The sequence below is a fragment of the Oncorhynchus nerka genome, linkage group LG19 (genome assembly GCF_034236695.1).
Source record: "Oncorhynchus nerka isolate Pitt River linkage group LG19, Oner_Uvic_2.0, whole genome shotgun sequence".
NCBI lineage: Eukaryota > Metazoa > Chordata > Actinopteri > Salmoniformes > Salmonidae > Oncorhynchus > Oncorhynchus nerka.
The window spans coordinates 29564934-29582380 of record NC_088414.1 but is presented as its reverse complement, the minus strand read 5'-3'; the positions used below and the strand labels follow the sequence as shown (position 1 = coordinate 29582380).

The following is a 17447-nucleotide window of genomic DNA, read 5'->3' as shown; positions in this document are numbered from 1 at the left end:
TTTGTCCCAATACTTTTAGCCCACTAAAATGGAGGGGACTAAGTACAAAAAGTGCTTTAATTTCTAAACAGTTCACCAGATTTTGATGAAAATACCCTCAATTTAAAGCTGATAGTCTGAACTTTAACCTCAAAGTTCTTCTATCATTTCAAATCCAAAGTGTGGGAGTACAGAGCCAAAACAACAAAACATACTTTGGAGCTCAATGTACGACTAATAAAAATTGAAACTAATAAAGCTGAATTATTCAGTCCTGTGAGATAAGCCTAAAACAGCCTTTGTCTGACTGTGAATGTAGGCCTGCCTCATAGACATGGGAAGTAGGGGTGCTGAGGGTGCTGCTGCAACCCCCTGAAAAATCGGAATAATGACAACAACAAAACCGACATAGCCATCTGCAGTGCGGGCAAAAAGTTTCCTCCGTCAGACTTCTATGGCCTGCCTCCATCCTTCCATCAGGCTTTATGCCTTGGTGATAAATGTGCACCTTTTACATCTTATTATTTTTAACAACCACAACAACAGAGTAAATAATAAGACGTTTTGCTTGCCATTCATTTAATATTATTGATGTAGCCTATTGAATACATTTCAATACAAAAATACACAAACATTTGAAAACTAAATGGACTTTTATAACGCCAGAAAAACATATTGTATGGTCGAGTAATAACAATACAATTGTGGAAAGGGTAGCCTATGCAGAACGTGTTCAACTGACCACTTTCCCATTGAAAGTCTTGGTCACCCTGACAACCTGCTCTAATACTGCATGTCCATGTAACGTAAAACCATGAAGAGGTGCATTCTGAGATACAGATATTCATGGGGGTTTAGATGGCTTCATGACCACCAGTCAGCTTGAAGAAGAGCTCCTGGTTCAACACCTCGGCCTGCTCTTTGGTGCGTGTGGCCATGAAGATGTAGCCCCCAATGTACTCGTGCACAATCTTGCAGGTTGCAGTCACACAGCTGAAGGCAATGTTCACATTGCCATTGAACTCAATGGCCATCTGGAATAAAGAAAAGAGGTTTAACAATCGATTCCACTTACAGGTCTTCTTCAGATAAACATTTAAGTCATAATTAGTTGGTACATATTTGATACAATACAGTAGACAGACCTAGTAAGATATAGATGAAGACACATTAGGCAGACAGTGAGATGTCTCACCTGTTGAATATCCCAGTTGACATTCCACTGCCTCATGGTGTTGTATCTCCATGTCTTCACCACATCTCCTATGCTGAGGTCAATGCGGATGAGACGGTTGTTGGTGACCCCAAGGACTTCATCTTTACGGCATCCCTTAAACCTGTGATTATACAGGAAATGTGTAGAACTTGGGTCATTTCAAGTGAGAAAAGATGTAGTGCTATGCTGACAAGGCGGATAGATGGAAAATATTTGACAAAAGGACAAGTACTCACCTCACCACAAAATAGGACACCCCAAAGTCAGGTAGACCCTGCCAGATTTGAAGAAACCTGAGGAGGGCATCTGTTAGAGGGAGCTGGGCCACATTCTGATAGGCTTCCAGGATGCGTGGAGTTAGCTGACAGAACAGAGGAATGGTTAGAATCACTGGAGTCAAGTTTGAACGTTATGGTTGATTCTATTATCGTACATTCTGTAATATTACGCGAGTTTCCCCCAGATCGCCATGATTCTTACCTGTTTGGCTTTGTACTTTTTGTGGTAGCGTGGGGATACAAGGCTGTATGTGTTGATGCTGTCATCAGTCTGAGCAGTATTGGCCCCAGGGTTGGTTCGCTGCATGGCCAGGAAGGACTGGATATTCTGCACCTCACTAGAGAAAGAGCTGTCTGCTAGTGTCTTCCCTTTGGAGGCTAAACGGCAAGCTGCCATCCACCTGCTGTACTGCAGCTCCTAGTGACAGGAGATTAATGGACATAAGATGGAAATATACCATAGCCGAGCATGACATAGCAGGACTTAGTACATTTATATGTAGCAGTTGAGTCTATTCCTTGGAAAAGGTTGCATAGGATGATATGAATAGCTTCTCATTCATGGGAAGAATTCTGTAAACAGAGTGAGCTGAGAGTTGAGTTCCTTACATTCTCACAGCGTAGGTAGACTTCGTTCATGCCCTCAGCCCCAGGGATCAGCAGTCTGATGCAGAACTTCTGACCAGCCACACTAACGTCTGGGGCCACCTCACAGCCTGGGGAGCACAACAGTGTCTTAAGTGGCCAGGTTAGACTCACTTGGCTTATTGAAGTCATCAGCGATTCATTATACAGTATCTACAATAATATTGATTGACCCAGAAGTGAAATCTTGTGTCAAACGTAATTTCTGAAGCTCTACGTACTAGAATGGATGCTGTATGTACACATCTTTGCAGTGGTATCAGCTTGTGTGGTTGCGAAAATGTGGGCTGAGTGTATGTGCATGTAGCTAGGTGTGCTGTTTCCCAACAGCGTATGTCAGTGCATTTTACCTTTGAGGTTCATCTGCTGAATGGGTTCCTTGAGGCTCTCCTCTTTACTCTTGTAGTAGGAGATGGATGTGTTGTTGAATGCGAACCAGAACTGTTTATAGCCCTTTAGTGTCAGTCTTTTTGGTCTAGGTCGGAGAAAGTGAGATAAAACAAAGTACTACTAAAATGCTAACGTTTTTCCACAACATTGGAAAGGGTATGCAGTTGAATGTGTGTGAGTGTGCATGTCAATATAACTGTGGCTGCATCGGAGTGTGTGTTTGCTTGGGAGTGTGTGGGTGAGTATGCGTATGTCTCATAGAAACTCCTCAAGACTATCCGAAAGTCATATATCTTGCGTGATCGATATCCAATCTAAACTCCAAGGCAGGAAAAGGTTGTCACTGGCAGAAAGATGGATCTGAAATCAGAGGGCATTCAGCCAGCCAACAATGATGTACATTGTCAACCCATCTTACCTGAAGATTTTCAAGTAGTCCTGCAGCTCTGGTGCTACCGTCATTGTTTCCTGTGTAGAGATAAAATCACCTGTCTATTTTGTGTTTTCATGTGCAGTTGCAATTCAACTTCTTTCCTGCTGCCTTACAAATCGGCTATGGCCACAGCTACAGACCGTTACAGTATAGTGTTTTGCATGTCAGCAATCAAGTTTTCAAGATATATCACTTTAAAAATACTGAAATACAGCCGGTATGATGCATTTAGCATCATATGATGCAATATGATGCTAAATGTATCATATCGGCTAAATGCATCATACCGCTGTATTTCTGCATTTTGAAAGTTCTATATCTTGAAAACTTGATTGTTGACATGCAAAACATTTTGGGACTATATCAACAATGGACTAATGAAACAAATACCTAAAGATAGTTTTTGAGTGGAATTTTCCTTTAACCCTAACCTTAACCAAACCCTTAACCTTAACCCTAACCTCATTTGAACCAATTCTGAGATGAAAAATTGGTTTGCAGGTCAGGAGTGTCCGTATAGCCTTTACCGACACAGAGGGACTAACCAGCATGTCCGCAGTGATACTCTCCTCCGCTTCCATCTTCACCTCCAAACACTGAAGGGCAGAGTCAAGATCATCCATGGCAGGACATGATGTCATTGGCTGGGGCTCTGACAGAGACACCTTACCAATGTGGTACTGAGGATAGTGTACACACACACAAAGCACATACACAAACGTATAACATTGTGAAAGAGAAGGGAAGCAATGTGTCACAGACAGGGAAAAACCTTTGGTGACATTTCAACCAGTCGTTGTTTACCTGAAGGGCAGCAAAGAGCATCATCTCTTCCTCTGTGCAGTCAACATCCTCCAGCAAGATGGCCCAGCGAGCCTGCTCATACAGCTGGGTCAGACGGACCGCATCATACTGGAGACGGAGACAAGGCAGATAAAGTGACAGATTACACACAGCCAAATTCATGGCCACCATGAGGTAAACAAAGGAAATAATCGATAGCCCCTCAGAAAGTGTGGTGCAGGCCTACCTTGGGATCCAGGTCATGGAAGCAGTAGTATTTGAAGCGTAGTAGCAGCCTGTCATGCTCCTGCACTCCCTGTTGGAGCAGAGAACGAGACGAATCCAGCCATCTAATGAAAATAAGAAAACACAGATTTAATTACACCCTCAATCGCACAGAGTAACCTACATAAACATATCTATGTGTGCTGTGCCCACGTAAACAAGACACGCACCTGCTCTGAACTTGTGCCTTGTCCATAAGGCTGGTGGGACGGGGCATCTTGGTGATAGTCTCAGGAGCAGGTGCAGGTAGGCTGACAGACAACATCTTATACACAGCCTCAGTCTGCAGTGAGTCAGCAAAGTGCATAGGCATGCCATTGGACAGGGTGTGAGCTGGACCTGTCGTTATTACATATGCAGTTAGGATATGTTACACAGTATTTGGTATGTGCTGTACAGTGAAAGATACTGTACGGAATGTTACTCAGCCATTTAGAAATTTGAAGTGTACCTCCAATTCAACTGGACCTACCTGATGAGGTCCGAAGGCCTGTTAGATCGTATACTACTTCCTCTTCTGCCTCCTTGTCTTTTTTCTTTTTCTTCACCTCCATTGGCCGTAACAACGACAGCTCCTCTGGGTGACGCAGGTCTGAGGATGACCAGAGGGAAGCAGTGTAAGGGGCTACGGATGAACATCTGCAACAATAAGAAGAATCTCTTACTTTATTTAGGTGGGAACTCTTCTTCATATATTTACTTACTCAGCAGATGACAGACCCCCATGACCGTTTGGAAGACTGGACGAGAGAAGCAGGCCTGAAGCCTCAGGGTGGTCCCGTTGGGTAGCCCCAGTCTTAGAGGCTTGTGCTGGGGGGTGAGGCTCAGGCGAGCGTTGGCATGGATTTCATACTTCTCAAGGGTCCAGGATGGTCGGAGCAGCCACTGCTGCTTCTGTTCCCACCACAGGGCATGGTCTGACCAATCCTTCTTTATCTCTGGAGTGGACAGAGAGGTGTCTGGCGATGATGTATATGAACACAGCTATGGTGCCTGGTGGTGATCATATTTCACACTCCAAATACAGTACAGTCTGTTGTTTTCATTTGCATAGATATTTTGAATGTTGTTTTGTCTGACTTACAGATGTTGTGGAGTATGAAGGAATAATAACTTAATACTCTACACCCCACGGTTGTATATGAAATAGATGTTCATATGCAATCTGAAATTATAAACTGGGTGGTTCAAGCCCTGAATGCTGATTGGCTGACAGCCGTGGTATATCAGACCATGTACTACGGGTATGACAAAACATACATTTTTACTGTTCTAATTACGTTGGTAACCAGTTTATAATAGCAATAAGGCACCTCAGGGGTTTGGGATATATGGCAAATATAACACAGCTAAGAGCTGTGTCCAGGCACTTGCGTCATGCCTAAGAACAGCCCTTAGCTGTGGTATATTGGTCATATAACACAACCCCTCGGGCCTTGTTGCTTAAATATACTATTATCTTTAATATACTACCAAGATGGATGGAAGTTGAAGTGTACATTGGTAGGGAACTCACGTGTCTTCTCCACAATTTTGAGAATGACACCACCAATGTGCAGGTCTGAGGTCACGCTAACTTTGAGGGGTGGGGCCTCTGGGCCAAGCTCCTCCACTGTCACAGACAGATCCCAGGCAGCCATACTTACAGAGAGGGAAAATATAGCACTCATCATCACAGTGAACAATTATCACTCAATTATCAGGTGTTAATTGTGATAGCTGATGCTACATCATAGAACTAACAATCAACTCTCATTTTTAAGGTATTATAGTGGTAATAAATCCATCTGTATTAACACATTTAATACTTTTCAATTAAAGCAAAAATGATTGTTTTCTCATTGCAAGTGAAATACTGAACATTGATAGACAATGTATGGTTATTAGATCAGACAAAAAAAGGGTGAGATCAGGTAATACAGTGAATAAAACTACAGGAAAAATCTTGTCTGCTCTGCACGTGACCTTCTTAGCAAACCCCCACATTAAAATATATTGAAATGAAGTACTCCACCAGCATAAACCTCATTATGTTGTAATTATAAGATAGGAAACCAAAACCGTATTACTTCCTGTAAACGAATGACCCCTTTCTCAATCATCTGTGAAATAACACCCATACTCCTATCCAATATTTTCTATCTGTCCTTTCTTTACTTTTAGACTATCAAAGGCATAATAAAATGTTACATCAGTAATTAACTATTCAGAATCTGTTCCTCAACATCACCCATTTTCATATAGCATACTTCTACTCTCTGCCCTGACAGGACATTGTTGTTCCCTTACCTAGTTGTAAGTCCCAAACTAATTTTCTTCAGTCAAACAATATAGGTGCCCTCTGCCTCTGCCTTTCTTTGCAGCTTGTGAAATCTGCCTGTTACTTCCTCTCGTCTCTCTCACAACGTCTTAGTTGCTGCGGTCTCATCCTGTGTGTGAGCAAATGTCAAGAGAGCGATAACTGTTCCGCTTTTACATGCCGTTTTTCTTTAAAGGGGGAGTTTATCATCAGATATTGTTTCTGAGAAACATGTGAGACAATAGTAAACACATATTGGAATTAGTTAGAACAACTTGATTAAGTTGACCTCTAAAATATGTATGCTACCATTTTTTATATCATGATGAGAACTTGGCTAGTTTGTGAACGGGTAGGTAGGGTGAATTTGAGACACTCCTGAGGGCTTGGTGAGTAATGCCCTCTAGTGGTTAATTAGAGGCAAATCATGAGTTCAAGGTTAAGATGCATAAAAATGGCAAGTCTTGTCATAAGGTCAAGTTTGTTTTCAGGGCATTGGATAAATACTTTTCATACATTTATACTGAACAAAAACATAAACACATGTAATGTTTCATGAGCTGAAATAAAAGATCCTGGACATTTTCCATATGAACAAAAATCATATTTCTCTCAGATTTTGTGCACATTTGTTTCAGTCCCTGTTAGTGAACCTTTCTCCTTTGCCAAGATAATACATCCACCTGACAGGTGTGGCATATGAAGAAGCTGATTAAACAGCATGATAATTACACAGGTGCCCCTTTTGCTGGGGACAATAAAAGGCCAATCTAAAACGTGCAGTAGTCACACAACACCACAGATGTCTCAAGTTGAGGGAGTGTGCTATTGGCATGCTGACTGCAAGAATGTCCACCACAGCTGTTGTCAGATAATTTAATGTTAATTTCTCCATCATAAACAGTCTCCAATGTCATTTTAGAGTATTTGGCAGTACGTCCAACCGGTCTCATGTAACCACGCCAGCCCAGGACCTCCACATCCACACTCTTCATCTGCAGGATCATCTGAAAATGTAGTCGAATTCTGTCAAAAGTTTTTTTGTGGGGAAAAACTCATTCTGATTGGCTGGGCCTATACCCTGCCCAGTTGTGAAATCCATAGATTAGGGCCTAATGAACTTGTTTAAATTGATTGATTTCCTTATATGAACTGTAACTTAGTAAAATCTTTTAAATTGGTGCACGTTGCATTTATATTTTTGTTCAGTTTAAAAAGTGGGATTTTTACATTTTAATTAAGCAATCTGCAAATCTATGCAGATTAGCACAATCTGAATATGCTTTGAGGGGTCTCCCCGTTGGAAAAGAGTAAGGACATAACCACAGACACAAATTAACTTAAAAATACATTCAGATATATTTTGCAGAACAGGATTCAATTTCACTTGTACATTACACTTGTGGGGATTTGTCTTGACATAAAGCATGTGTGGGTGCCACTTCTGATAATGGACTGGTTGTGTAATCACAGACTCAAATCTGCCATGTCTAGTCTACTGGCACACAGAGAGTCCTGAAGAACTCTAGCATAGCAAGGCTATGGTGAAATGTGAAAGAGAAAAAATAAGCTTGAAGCGAACAGTACATATATTTTAACACAACCCTCCCACATTACTGTCAGAACCTGACAAACAAAACATCCTTGAGTATGACATTAAAGGTCTTAAGAAACAATATCCTGCAGTTGTTGGCTGGCAGATTTTTTGTGCACCATGTGAATCAGAAGAGCTTTAATACAAGCGCCAACTAGAGATGATACTTCTCTCTGCTCTGTATTACCAGTCAAAGGGGTTTAATGACGAGAGAAGATATTCAAAAAAGTTGAATCACCATTTCACTTCCACAGCTGTAATCCAATGCGGATCCCAAGATCAGTACTTCCATGACCAAGCAACATTCATTTCTAAAGATCTGGAAAGCACAGTATTGTGAGCTTGTAAGCCTGTACACCAGTAGCACAACTACATTGACCTGAATTTATGAAAGATATCCTGTCCAGAAAGGGAGAAATCTTAGTCAGGCACCCTACACAGATATTTAAGACTGCTGGTCTCAGCAGTCTTAAAATAAACAAAGGAAGAGAAAAATGAAGCAGTCATACTGCACCTTGACATCATGGTTCAACACCCAAATAGAACTTTACTTGTTTTGTTATAAGCTGCAGCACTGATATGAATGCAGTGTCATTGTGCCAACCAAAGCTCTAGCCTGGTCTGCTGCTCCAGTAATAGGTGTTTGATAAGTTTGCCCAATCAAATGATTAGTTTCAGAGAGTTCTGTGATGAGGAAGACACTAAGTACAATTTCATTAAGGCCGTAAAAATGGACAAAGAAAATGAAACCCTTTGTTGGTTGAAGTTTGGGTGAGATGGCATACAGTATCATTTTGAGGGTATAAGGGAGGGGGGGGGTGGTTATATCTTAAGGGAATGGCATCTTGATCCTCTGTGGTCTTGCGGTTGGATCTTCATGGGTTCTGGCCCTGTTCTCCTCACTCATCACCGGATGGCTATCAGTCCCACATCTATCAGTTTCTGGATCTTCTGAGCAATGCCTGGATTCTTAAGGTGACTGAAAGGGTCCAGGGAGAAAGAGAGAACAAATTAACTAAATTTCAAGCTCATTTGTCCAATTACAGTGTGTGATTATGGTGCATGCGTTGTATACTATGTAGACAGTGAGTGTGTAAAATGTGTAGCTGCGGAGCTGGCCTGCTTACTCGCTGAGTGCCTGTGGGTCCTTCTGCATCTGCTCTAGGATCATGCGCATGGCTGGGTCACTCATGATCTGCTGCACCTCCGGGTCAGCCATGGCCCTCCTCTTCACGTCCTCTGGACTGTCGTCATTCCTCACGTGCTGGCTCATCATGCAGCGCTGGATGCCCTCCGTGGCCTCCTGCACTCAGAACAGAGATGGTTTAACTGTTAGCCTCAGTCCGCTCAGTGACACCAACAAAACAAGGTAGAAGGACCATAAGCCATGGCTTAATATTTAATAGAAACCGCATACAAAATAAACTTCACTTTCAGTTTCTTTTAGAGTTGGTTGGTAAAGGAGATCCTGCTAGTGCACCAATGTAAATCTGTCATACTATACCTTGGAAGTAGAGTCCAGCTCCAGAGCCTTCTCGTAGGCAACCATCGCTTTAGAGAAATCTTTCATGGCCTCCAAAGCAGCTGCCTTGCGCGTGTACCCTTTTACTGTGAAGAGAAGTTAGATGAAGTCTATGCTTTTAAAGGGCCTGGGTTTGATACAGTTCAAACAATTGCACGTCAGCAGTCAAGTTCTCAAGATGCAATTTATCTCCAGTTTTCTGATGACCAAAATCAAGTAGGAGAAAAACATAAACATGGCTGCTATTAGAAAAGCTAGGAGGCCTGTATGTGCTAAATCAATTAAATGGTGGACTGACCATTTCATTTGTAAAGTAAAAAGGTTTTAAAGTTCAATACGTACTGAAGGTAGGATCAAGTTTGATACAGTCCTCACAATCCTAAAAAGAGAGAAAAAAATATCAGTCCTAGTCCTTTGACTGATAAACACTTGATATCCACTTTATTATTTAGTAATGAGGATAAAGCTCATATACATGCATGGCACCACAGTAGTCAGGTGTGCTGTACCTTTAGGGCAAGCTGGAACTCCAGCAGCTTCGTGTAGCAGGCAGCTCTGTTGCTGAAGAGCTTGGCGTCATTGGGGTTCCTCTTGATGGCCTCAGAGTAATGTCTCATGGCTGAAGGATAGTCTCCTGTAGAACAGAGAATAACCACAGCATGTCAGTTATCCTAACACTACCAGATTTTTTTTATTTTAAATTTTACCTTTATTTAACCAGGTAAGTCAGTTAAGAACAAATTCTTATTTTCAATAACGGCCTAGGAACAGTGGGTTAACTGCCTGTTCAGGGGCAGAACGACCTTGTCTGCTCGGGGGTTTGAACTTGCAACCTTCCGGTTACTAGTCCAACGCTCTAACCACTAGGCTACCCTGCCGCACCAATCTAAAATGGTATGCAGACAACTAGAGAAATCTTACCACTAAGAGTACACACAGGCATGACACATAATTAATACTTTCAACCGCTGTAGATCCTCCATTTCACAGACACACACCTTTCTGGAAGGACTCGTTGCCCTTGTTCTTCTCTTCCAAGGCCTGATCTGGGTTGATGTAGGCCAGCTTCTCCTGCTCCTTCAATACCTTCTCCGCCTGCAGACATAGAAGGGATGGTGAGAGTGACAGGACGGTGATTAACAGACTGGTTAAAGAGTCGTTATCGAACCCAGCATAATCTACCCTGACAGTCCTCATTCAATAGGGTCAACACTCTCTGTACCTGCTGGCACTTCTTAAGGACATCAGGGGTGCGATGCTCTGTCAGACTCTTGTTGTAAAACTGGACTGCTTCCTTGTATTTCTCCTGCTTGAAGTACGAGTTGCCAACCCTAGCCAAGGCCCTGAGAGGAGGATAGGGATAGAGACATTAAGCACAGATGACTCAAGCTCTGACATTCCATTTCCCCGGTTTGTAGCAAAGCCCACCATTACCGAAATGTGACCTGCCAATGGTGAATACAAGGATTTAATTGGCTGCTTATTCAGGAGACCTAATCTCTCCTCATACACCGTGTGCAACAGTCCCCTTCAGACTCCCAGCAGTTTATACCCTAGAGGGTGACTCACGTGTAATTATTTTCAGTGAATTGACGAGGAACTCACTTGGCAATGTGTCTGTAGTCCTCCCGGTTCTCTCTGCCCACCTCGATGGCCTTGTCACACAGCTCCCTGCACATCTCATACTCAGCTTTCTCAAAGAACACAGCTGGGATGGGAAAACAGACAAATGCAGACACCTTAGAAAGCACCTCATTATCCAATCAAATATTACAGATCATAAAAACTATGCATATAAGAATCATATGACATTGTCTGCATGATGGTAAGCTAAGATAGTATTTTATTAGATCCCCATAAACTACTGCTATGGTAGCAGTAGTTAATAATTATTCTTAAAAGCAGGACAAATCTATTCTGTAAAATGACTTGAGGACCCACACAAATTGGTCAAATTCTATGCTGCTTTATCTGCCCGTAATCATATGGAAATAGAAAATTGTACCCAGGATTAGGGGGTAGAGATATTCACTCAGTTAATCGCATTTAATTCTGATCAAGCCAATTAGTTCTATCATGGATATAATATGACAATTTTTCCCATATACATACTTCCGAGATAAATACAACTTGACAATTTGTTAAATGGAGGAAAACTACAAGTTTAACTCATTAAATATGAACCTCTATTAGCATATTTAAGACAACCGTAAATAGGAGCCCAACAAGGCACTGAGTTGGGAAGATTCTAGAATTCACTCAATGTACAATAGCCCCTTAGATATTAATTTAGAATCCTCTAAATTTAAGTAGATCTTCAAGGACATTTTATCAATCCAACAGTATTTTTCATTTAGAGATCCTTTTTATTTGATTTAACTAGGCAAGTCACTTAAGAACAAGTTCTTATTTCCAATGACGGCCTACCCCGGCCAAACCCTAACGACGCTTGGCCAATTGTGCGCCACCCTATGGGACTCCCAATCATTGCTGGGGTAGTGACGTCTCTAGCACTGAAATGCAGTGCCTTAGACCACTGCGCCACTCAGAAGCCCCTTTCATGTGTCCTACCAATTATTATTGGATTATTCACCATAGCAACCACTCGTTACCATAAAAAACAAAACATTTCTTAGCTCGTTGGCTTTCTTGGAGATCTAACGTTTTAATTTGCAGGGATATTTGTTTTTGTAAGTAAAAAAAACAAAACGTATTTAACTTTTATAATATTCCTGTTGCTATTGTTATATGTACATACAATAAATGTGTATGTAGAGGGGTAAGTTTCTTCACCAATTCTCTTACCATTTTGTACAATTATGTGATTAGCCTACCAGTTGGTGTAACTAATGTTAATTCTCGAGAGGAATTATGGTGTGTTAATTTTCTCTTTTTGTAACTTGCGTATAGAAATTGCTGACATGACTGTTTAATGTAATATTGTTTATTGGATTTACATTATAGTAATTTTCTATTTATTTTATCCCGTTTCCCTCTGTACACAGACTACAGCAGCATACCACCCTGCATCCCACTGCTGGCTTGCTTCTGAAGCTGGGCGGGCTTGTTCCTGGTCAATCACTAGATGGGAGACCAGATGTTGCTGGAAGTGGTGTTGGAGGGCCAATAGGAGGCACTCTTTCCTCAGGTCTAAAAAAAACATGCCACTGCCCTGTGTAGGGTGCTGTCTTGCGGATGGGATGTTAAACGGGTGTCCTGACTCTGTGGTCATTAAAGAGCCCATGGCACTTATTTAAGAGTAGGGGTGTTAACCCTGGTGTCCTGGCTAAATTCCCAAGCTGTCCCTCATACCATCATGGTCACCTAATCATCCCCAGCTTACAATTGGCTCATTCATCCCCTTCCTCTCCCCTGTACCTAATCCCCAGGTTGTTGCTGTGAATGAGAATGTGGTCTCAGTCAACTTACCTGGTAAAAAAAACATGTATACTCTGTTTCATAATTAAACTACTGGGCTTCTGTGTGTTATCACTTTGACCAGATTGCAGTCGTATCCATTTACTCCCAGTGGCCTATCCACACAGAGAACACCAGACTCTGTTTTACACAATATTAGCTGTCTCTGTGTGTATACACAATGATGATTGTATACCTGCTTGGTTAGAAAGATATGTCATGTTGGTTGGGTCATGCTTAAGGGCTTCTTCATAATGTTCCAGTGCAGTGGTAAAGTCTTTTTTCTTGTACGCCTCGTTGCCCAGCTCCTTCTCCTTTAGAGCCTATGGAAGCACAATGGACATTTAAGCTGTTAAAAACAATGCTGAGAGGGCAAGAAATCCCACAATCGGTGTGGGTGCTAAGGAGATACATGCACAAATTACCATTGTCCCAGACTGTGAAGGACTATAGGATTACTTATAATGCAATATATTTACTTGTCTCTTGTTCGCAGGTAAGTCTTCCTCTTTGGGAGGGGGTGGCTGAGTCGCTTTGGGTTTGGGAGGTGGGGGAGGAGTAGGCTCTTCCTCTTCATCCATGCCAGCCAAGTCTAACCCCAGCAGGACCGACAGGGTGGTCATTACTCTAGGGTCCTGGAGCTTCCTACAGGTTGAAGGACAGACAGTGTACTTGAATTAGATCACAGGAAATTCACAAGCGCTACAAAGGAATGTTGTGTTCTGGTACTGACTACAGTCAGACAAGATAAAAACTGAAAAGCATGAAAGAATGCAGTAAATTTCTAAATGTACAGGTGCGGTGCAACAAGACAAAAGGCGTCCACAGAAATACTCACAAGCCAAGCATAGACGGTTTATCCCTGAGCTGCTCCAAAAGCGCTCTGTACTCTGGATCTTTCATCAGGGCATGGGTTCGAGAGTCACTCTCCAGCTTTTCAAACATGTTGGGCATGGAGAAGGGGTTCATCATCTTTTTTTCTGGTGAGGCAAGAGGTGAAATTCACAACACAGGGAAAACGCATGATGAGCAAACAAAATCCCATTGTTGTTTTTATAATGTAAGTGAAAGTGTGACAGGTTCAAATATTTCTACCTGCTAACCGGGCTTCTATGTTCTGCAGCCCCTCCTTGAGCTGCTGATTAGTGGGCTCCTGTCTGAATCCCTCTTGATAAGTCAATTTTGCATCCTCAAACTGTCCAAGGAACTCCTGGGCTGCCGCTTTCCTTGAGTAGCCCTATGCAAGCACAAATCATGGTGATGAGGGTTGTCACTTTTGACAATAACTAGTGCAAATACAAGCCACCCTCTCTGGACAACTGTGCTGTGACATCGTCTCACCTTTCCCCAGTCAGGTTTAATCTTGATGGTCTGACAGGCGTCCTCCAGAGCACTCTCGTAGTTGCCCTTCTTGGCATGGGCAGCCGAGCGGTTGCTGAAGAGGACATGGTTTGAGGGATCGAGGGCCAACGCTTCTGTGTAGCAGCGTATGGCCTCGTCGATCTTCCCGGCACTCAGTGCCTTGTTGCCCTGATCCTTCAACTGTGACACCTGAGGGGAAAGAGGGACCTGAATAAATTCACTGTAATCAAATCTGTTTAAATATATTGTTTTTTCATGATATTGATTTTCTACTAAACTGACAAGTAAAGAAATACTGCCATCGTGATTTGTCCAATTTGAGCTCTATAAACAATCTGATTCCTAAAGCAGCCATGGTCTAACGTTAGGAGCCAGCAGTCAGGTTAAACCAAACAAGCCTAGACACCTACATGCTATGAGGCCATTACATATTGCAGAACCTTGCCATGTTTCAGCTAAACGGATATAGACTGCTAGCTGAACCAATAAGATGTTAAAGGTGGTTTACTGAGTTGAACTAGCTACTGCTATATGCACAACGCTTAACTTAACTTGCTGGTTAACTTGCCAGTCACGTCCTAACTTAGTAGTCAGTTAGATAACCAACTAGTACGCTAGCTAGCTAATTGGAAAAGCTAGCTAGATAGCCATGTTGGTAAACGTGAAAAAGTTAACTACCAGCAATGTTAGCCATTTCACAGCATGAAGTCATTCGTGCCTGCAGACCATGCGTATGTAATATTAGCTAGGTAACTAGCTAGCTATAATAGCTGATTAGCTAGCTAACTACCGGTAGTTAAATCGGCTGGCTACTAATACACACGGTTCTGGACCAAACATATTTGCCGGCTAAATTAACCAACTACAATTGAAAGCTATTTTGTAAGCTAATGTGCTAACATGACCGGTTAGCTATATAGCTAATACGCTAACATTACCGGTTAGCTAGCTAGCCAGCCAACTAGCTACCGTTACATGGCGAGCTAGTAACAATGAAGTCCGCATTGAGTATAGCGAGGTAGAAAATTGTAACAAGTTTGCTGGCTAGCTATCAATCTTCAAATAGGACAAACGCGTTATAATTGACCACCATACACACACGGTGCGACAATACTGTAAATATTGCAGAAGAAACAGTTTTTTGACCCGAATATTGATGAGTTGCTACTCACTTTCTCCATGGTATAACCATGAGGTTCCAGAAACTACTGTGAGACGAAAGCACCGCCCCTGCACAATATGGAACTAGGTTGCCAGATTATGTCCAAAGAAAACGAAGACCTGAGATCAAAAATGTTTTTGTGGCAGTTTCCTTTAGGATGTTTTCTATTGTTTGTGAATATAGATCTGTGTATTAGATCATTTATCAATATAAAAGTGTTTATGAAGTTGATTGATAACCAAACTGTGTTACTCTAAGCTCCGGTTTGCATACATGGCAACCCAAGTGCCTACCCATATAGCTCAGTAATATTTCTGGCTTTATGCGCACTGGTGTATGATTGGTTCAGCTTGGTTAATCGAGAAAAGCTCAGCAAATCAAAGGCTAGTTCGCGTTGAGTACGATGAGTAAAACAACAAACGTGGAGTCAAGGAACGTTACCATGTTCATTCTAGAAGGATCGATCTGATTCATCTCTTTTCTAGAACATTCTGGATATTGGGAAACGCTTGCTGTTTATATAAATCATCAATTGAGTGTGATATGCTGTCAGTGGACCTGGTATGACAAAAGGAACATAAGGACAAAATTAGTTATGAGAGAAATCTCCCCTTAGAAAGCCCTGGGTTATATATAACAAAGAATGGAAGCTGCATACAGTGCATTCTGAAAGTATTCAGACCCCTTGACTTTTTTCACGTTTTGTTATGTTACAGCCTTATTCTAAAATGGATTCAATTGTAATTTGTTCTAATCAATCTACACAGAATAACCCATAATGACAAAGCAAAAGTTTTAGAAATGTTGGCAAAAAAAACAACATTTTCTTTTTACATTTACAGAAGTATTCAGACCCTTTACTCTACTTTGTTGAAGCACATTTGGCAGGGATTACAATCTTGAGTGTCCTTGGGTATGGTGCTACAAGCTTGGCACACCTGTATTTGGAGAGTTTCTTCCATTCTTCTCTGCAGATCCTCTCAAGCTCTGTCAGGTTGGATGTGGGAGCGTCGCTGCGCAGCTATTTTCAGGTCTCTCCAGAGATGTTTGATCAGGTTCAAGTCCAGGCTCTGGCTGGGCCAGTCAAGGACATTCAGAGACTTGTCCCGAAGCCACTCCTGCGTTTTCTTGGCTGTGTGCTTAGGACTGTTGTCCTGTTGGAAGGTGAACCTTCACCACAGTCTGAAGTCTTGAATGCTTTGGAGCAGGTTTTCATCAAGGATCTATATTTTGCTCCGTTCATCTTTTACCCAATCCTGACTAGGCTCCCAGTCCCTGCTGCTGAAAAACATCCCCACAGCATGATGCTGGCACCACCATGCTTCACCGTAGCGGGCTGTCATGTGCCTTTTACTGAGGAGTGGCTTCCATCTGGCCACTCTACCATAAATGACTGATTGGTGGAGTGCTGCAGAGATGGTTGTCCTTTTGGAAGGTTTTCCCATCTCCACAGAGGAACTCTGGTCTGTCTGAGTGACCATCGGGTTCTTGGTCACCTCAATGACCAAGGCCCCCGATTGCTTAGTTTGGCCATGCGGCCAGCTCTAGGAAGAGTCTTGTTGGTTCCAAACTTCTTCCATTTAAGAATGATGGATGCCACTGTGTTCTTGGGGACCTTCAATGCTGCAGAATTCTTTTGGTACCCTTCCCTAGATCTGTGCCTCTACGGACAATTCCTTCAGCCTCATGAATTGGTTTTTGCTCTGACTTGCTTATATAGACAAGTGTGTGCCTTTCCAAATCATATCCAATCAAGTTGTAGAAACATCTCAAGGATGATCAATGGAAACAGGATGCACCTGAGCTCAATTTCGAGTCTCGTAGCAAAGGATCTGAATACTTATGTAAATAAGGTATTTCTATTTTTAATACATTTGCAAACATTTCTAGAAACCTGTTTACACTGTCATTATTGGGGTATTATTGGGGTATTGATGAGGAAAATTCTTTATTTAATCAATTTTAGAATAAGGCTGTAATGTAACAAAATGTGGAAAAGGTCAAGGGATCTGAATACTTCCTGAATGCACTGTATATGTGATGTTATTCCTTTCCTATTGTTGTAACGTTAAATAAATTAAT

The 17447-nt window shown here is 42.0% G+C and overlaps 2 protein-coding genes across 3 annotated transcripts; both read right to left on the bottom strand.

Annotated features, from left to right (window-relative positions):
- Window positions 1-541: 541 nt before the first annotated feature.
- Window positions 542-6447, bottom strand: LOC115101354 (fermitin family homolog 3-like). 2 transcript variants are annotated; one of them, XM_029620762.2, is made up of 15 exons: window positions 6299-6442; window positions 5526-5650; window positions 4714-4947; window positions 4482-4601; window positions 4180-4348; window positions 3972-4074; window positions 3746-3853; window positions 3487-3621; window positions 2927-2976; window positions 2469-2593; window positions 2083-2189; window positions 1676-1891; window positions 1432-1556; window positions 1175-1316; window positions 542-1013 (listed from the first exon to the last, which is right to left on the bottom strand). In XM_029620762.2, exons 2-15 carry the CDS (start codon window positions 5647-5649, stop codon window positions 834-836), a joined length of 1938 nt encoding a protein of 645 aa, XP_029476622.2. In that variant the 5' UTR covers window position 5650; window positions 6299-6442; the 3' UTR covers window positions 542-833. The 2 variants fall into 2 exon arrangements, with proteins under 2 accessions (XP_029476622.2, XP_029476623.2); XM_029620763.2 differs by lacking the exon at window positions 542-1013 and having other exon boundaries at window positions 1226-1316; window positions 1437-1556; window positions 6299-6447.
- Window positions 6448-7643: 1196 nt separating this feature from the next.
- On the bottom strand, window positions 7644-15608 carry LOC115101353 (stress-induced-phosphoprotein 1-like). Its single transcript, XM_029620761.2, has 14 exons — window positions 15376-15608; window positions 14183-14392; window positions 13937-14078; window positions 13680-13821; window positions 13321-13486; window positions 13038-13164; window positions 11030-11132; window positions 10647-10767; window positions 10423-10519; window positions 9934-10058; window positions 9767-9803; window positions 9407-9510; window positions 9030-9205; window positions 7644-8881 (listed from the first exon to the last, which is right to left on the bottom strand). Exons 1-14 carry the CDS (start codon window positions 15382-15384, stop codon window positions 8809-8811), a joined length of 1632 nt encoding a protein of 543 aa, XP_029476621.1. The 5' UTR covers window positions 15385-15608; the 3' UTR covers window positions 7644-8808.
- Between the last annotated feature and the right edge of the window lie 1839 nt (window positions 15609-17447).

Coding starts and splice junctions, on each gene's coding strand:
- LOC115101354 (XM_029620762.2), bottom strand. CDS start 5,649: ATGGCTGCCTGGGATCTGTCTGTGACAGTGGAGGAGCTTGGCCCAGAG. Junction 4,602..4,713: donor GGGGGTCTGTCATCTGCTGA/GTAAGTAAATAT, acceptor GGTCATCCTCAG/ACCTGCGTCACCCAGAGGAG. Junction 1,317..1,431: donor GTGTCCTATTTTGTGGTGAG/GTGAGTACTTGT, acceptor GTATAATCACAG/GTTTAAGGGATGCCGTAAAG.
- LOC115101353 (XM_029620761.2), bottom strand. Junction 13,822..13,936: donor CATAGAAGCCCGGTTAGCAG/GTAGAAATATTT, acceptor TTGCCTCACCAG/AAAAAAAGATGATGAACCCC. Junction 11,133..13,037: donor ATATCTTTCTAACCAAGCAG/GTATACAATCAT, acceptor TTCCCATCCCAG/CTGTGTTCTTTGAGAAAGCT.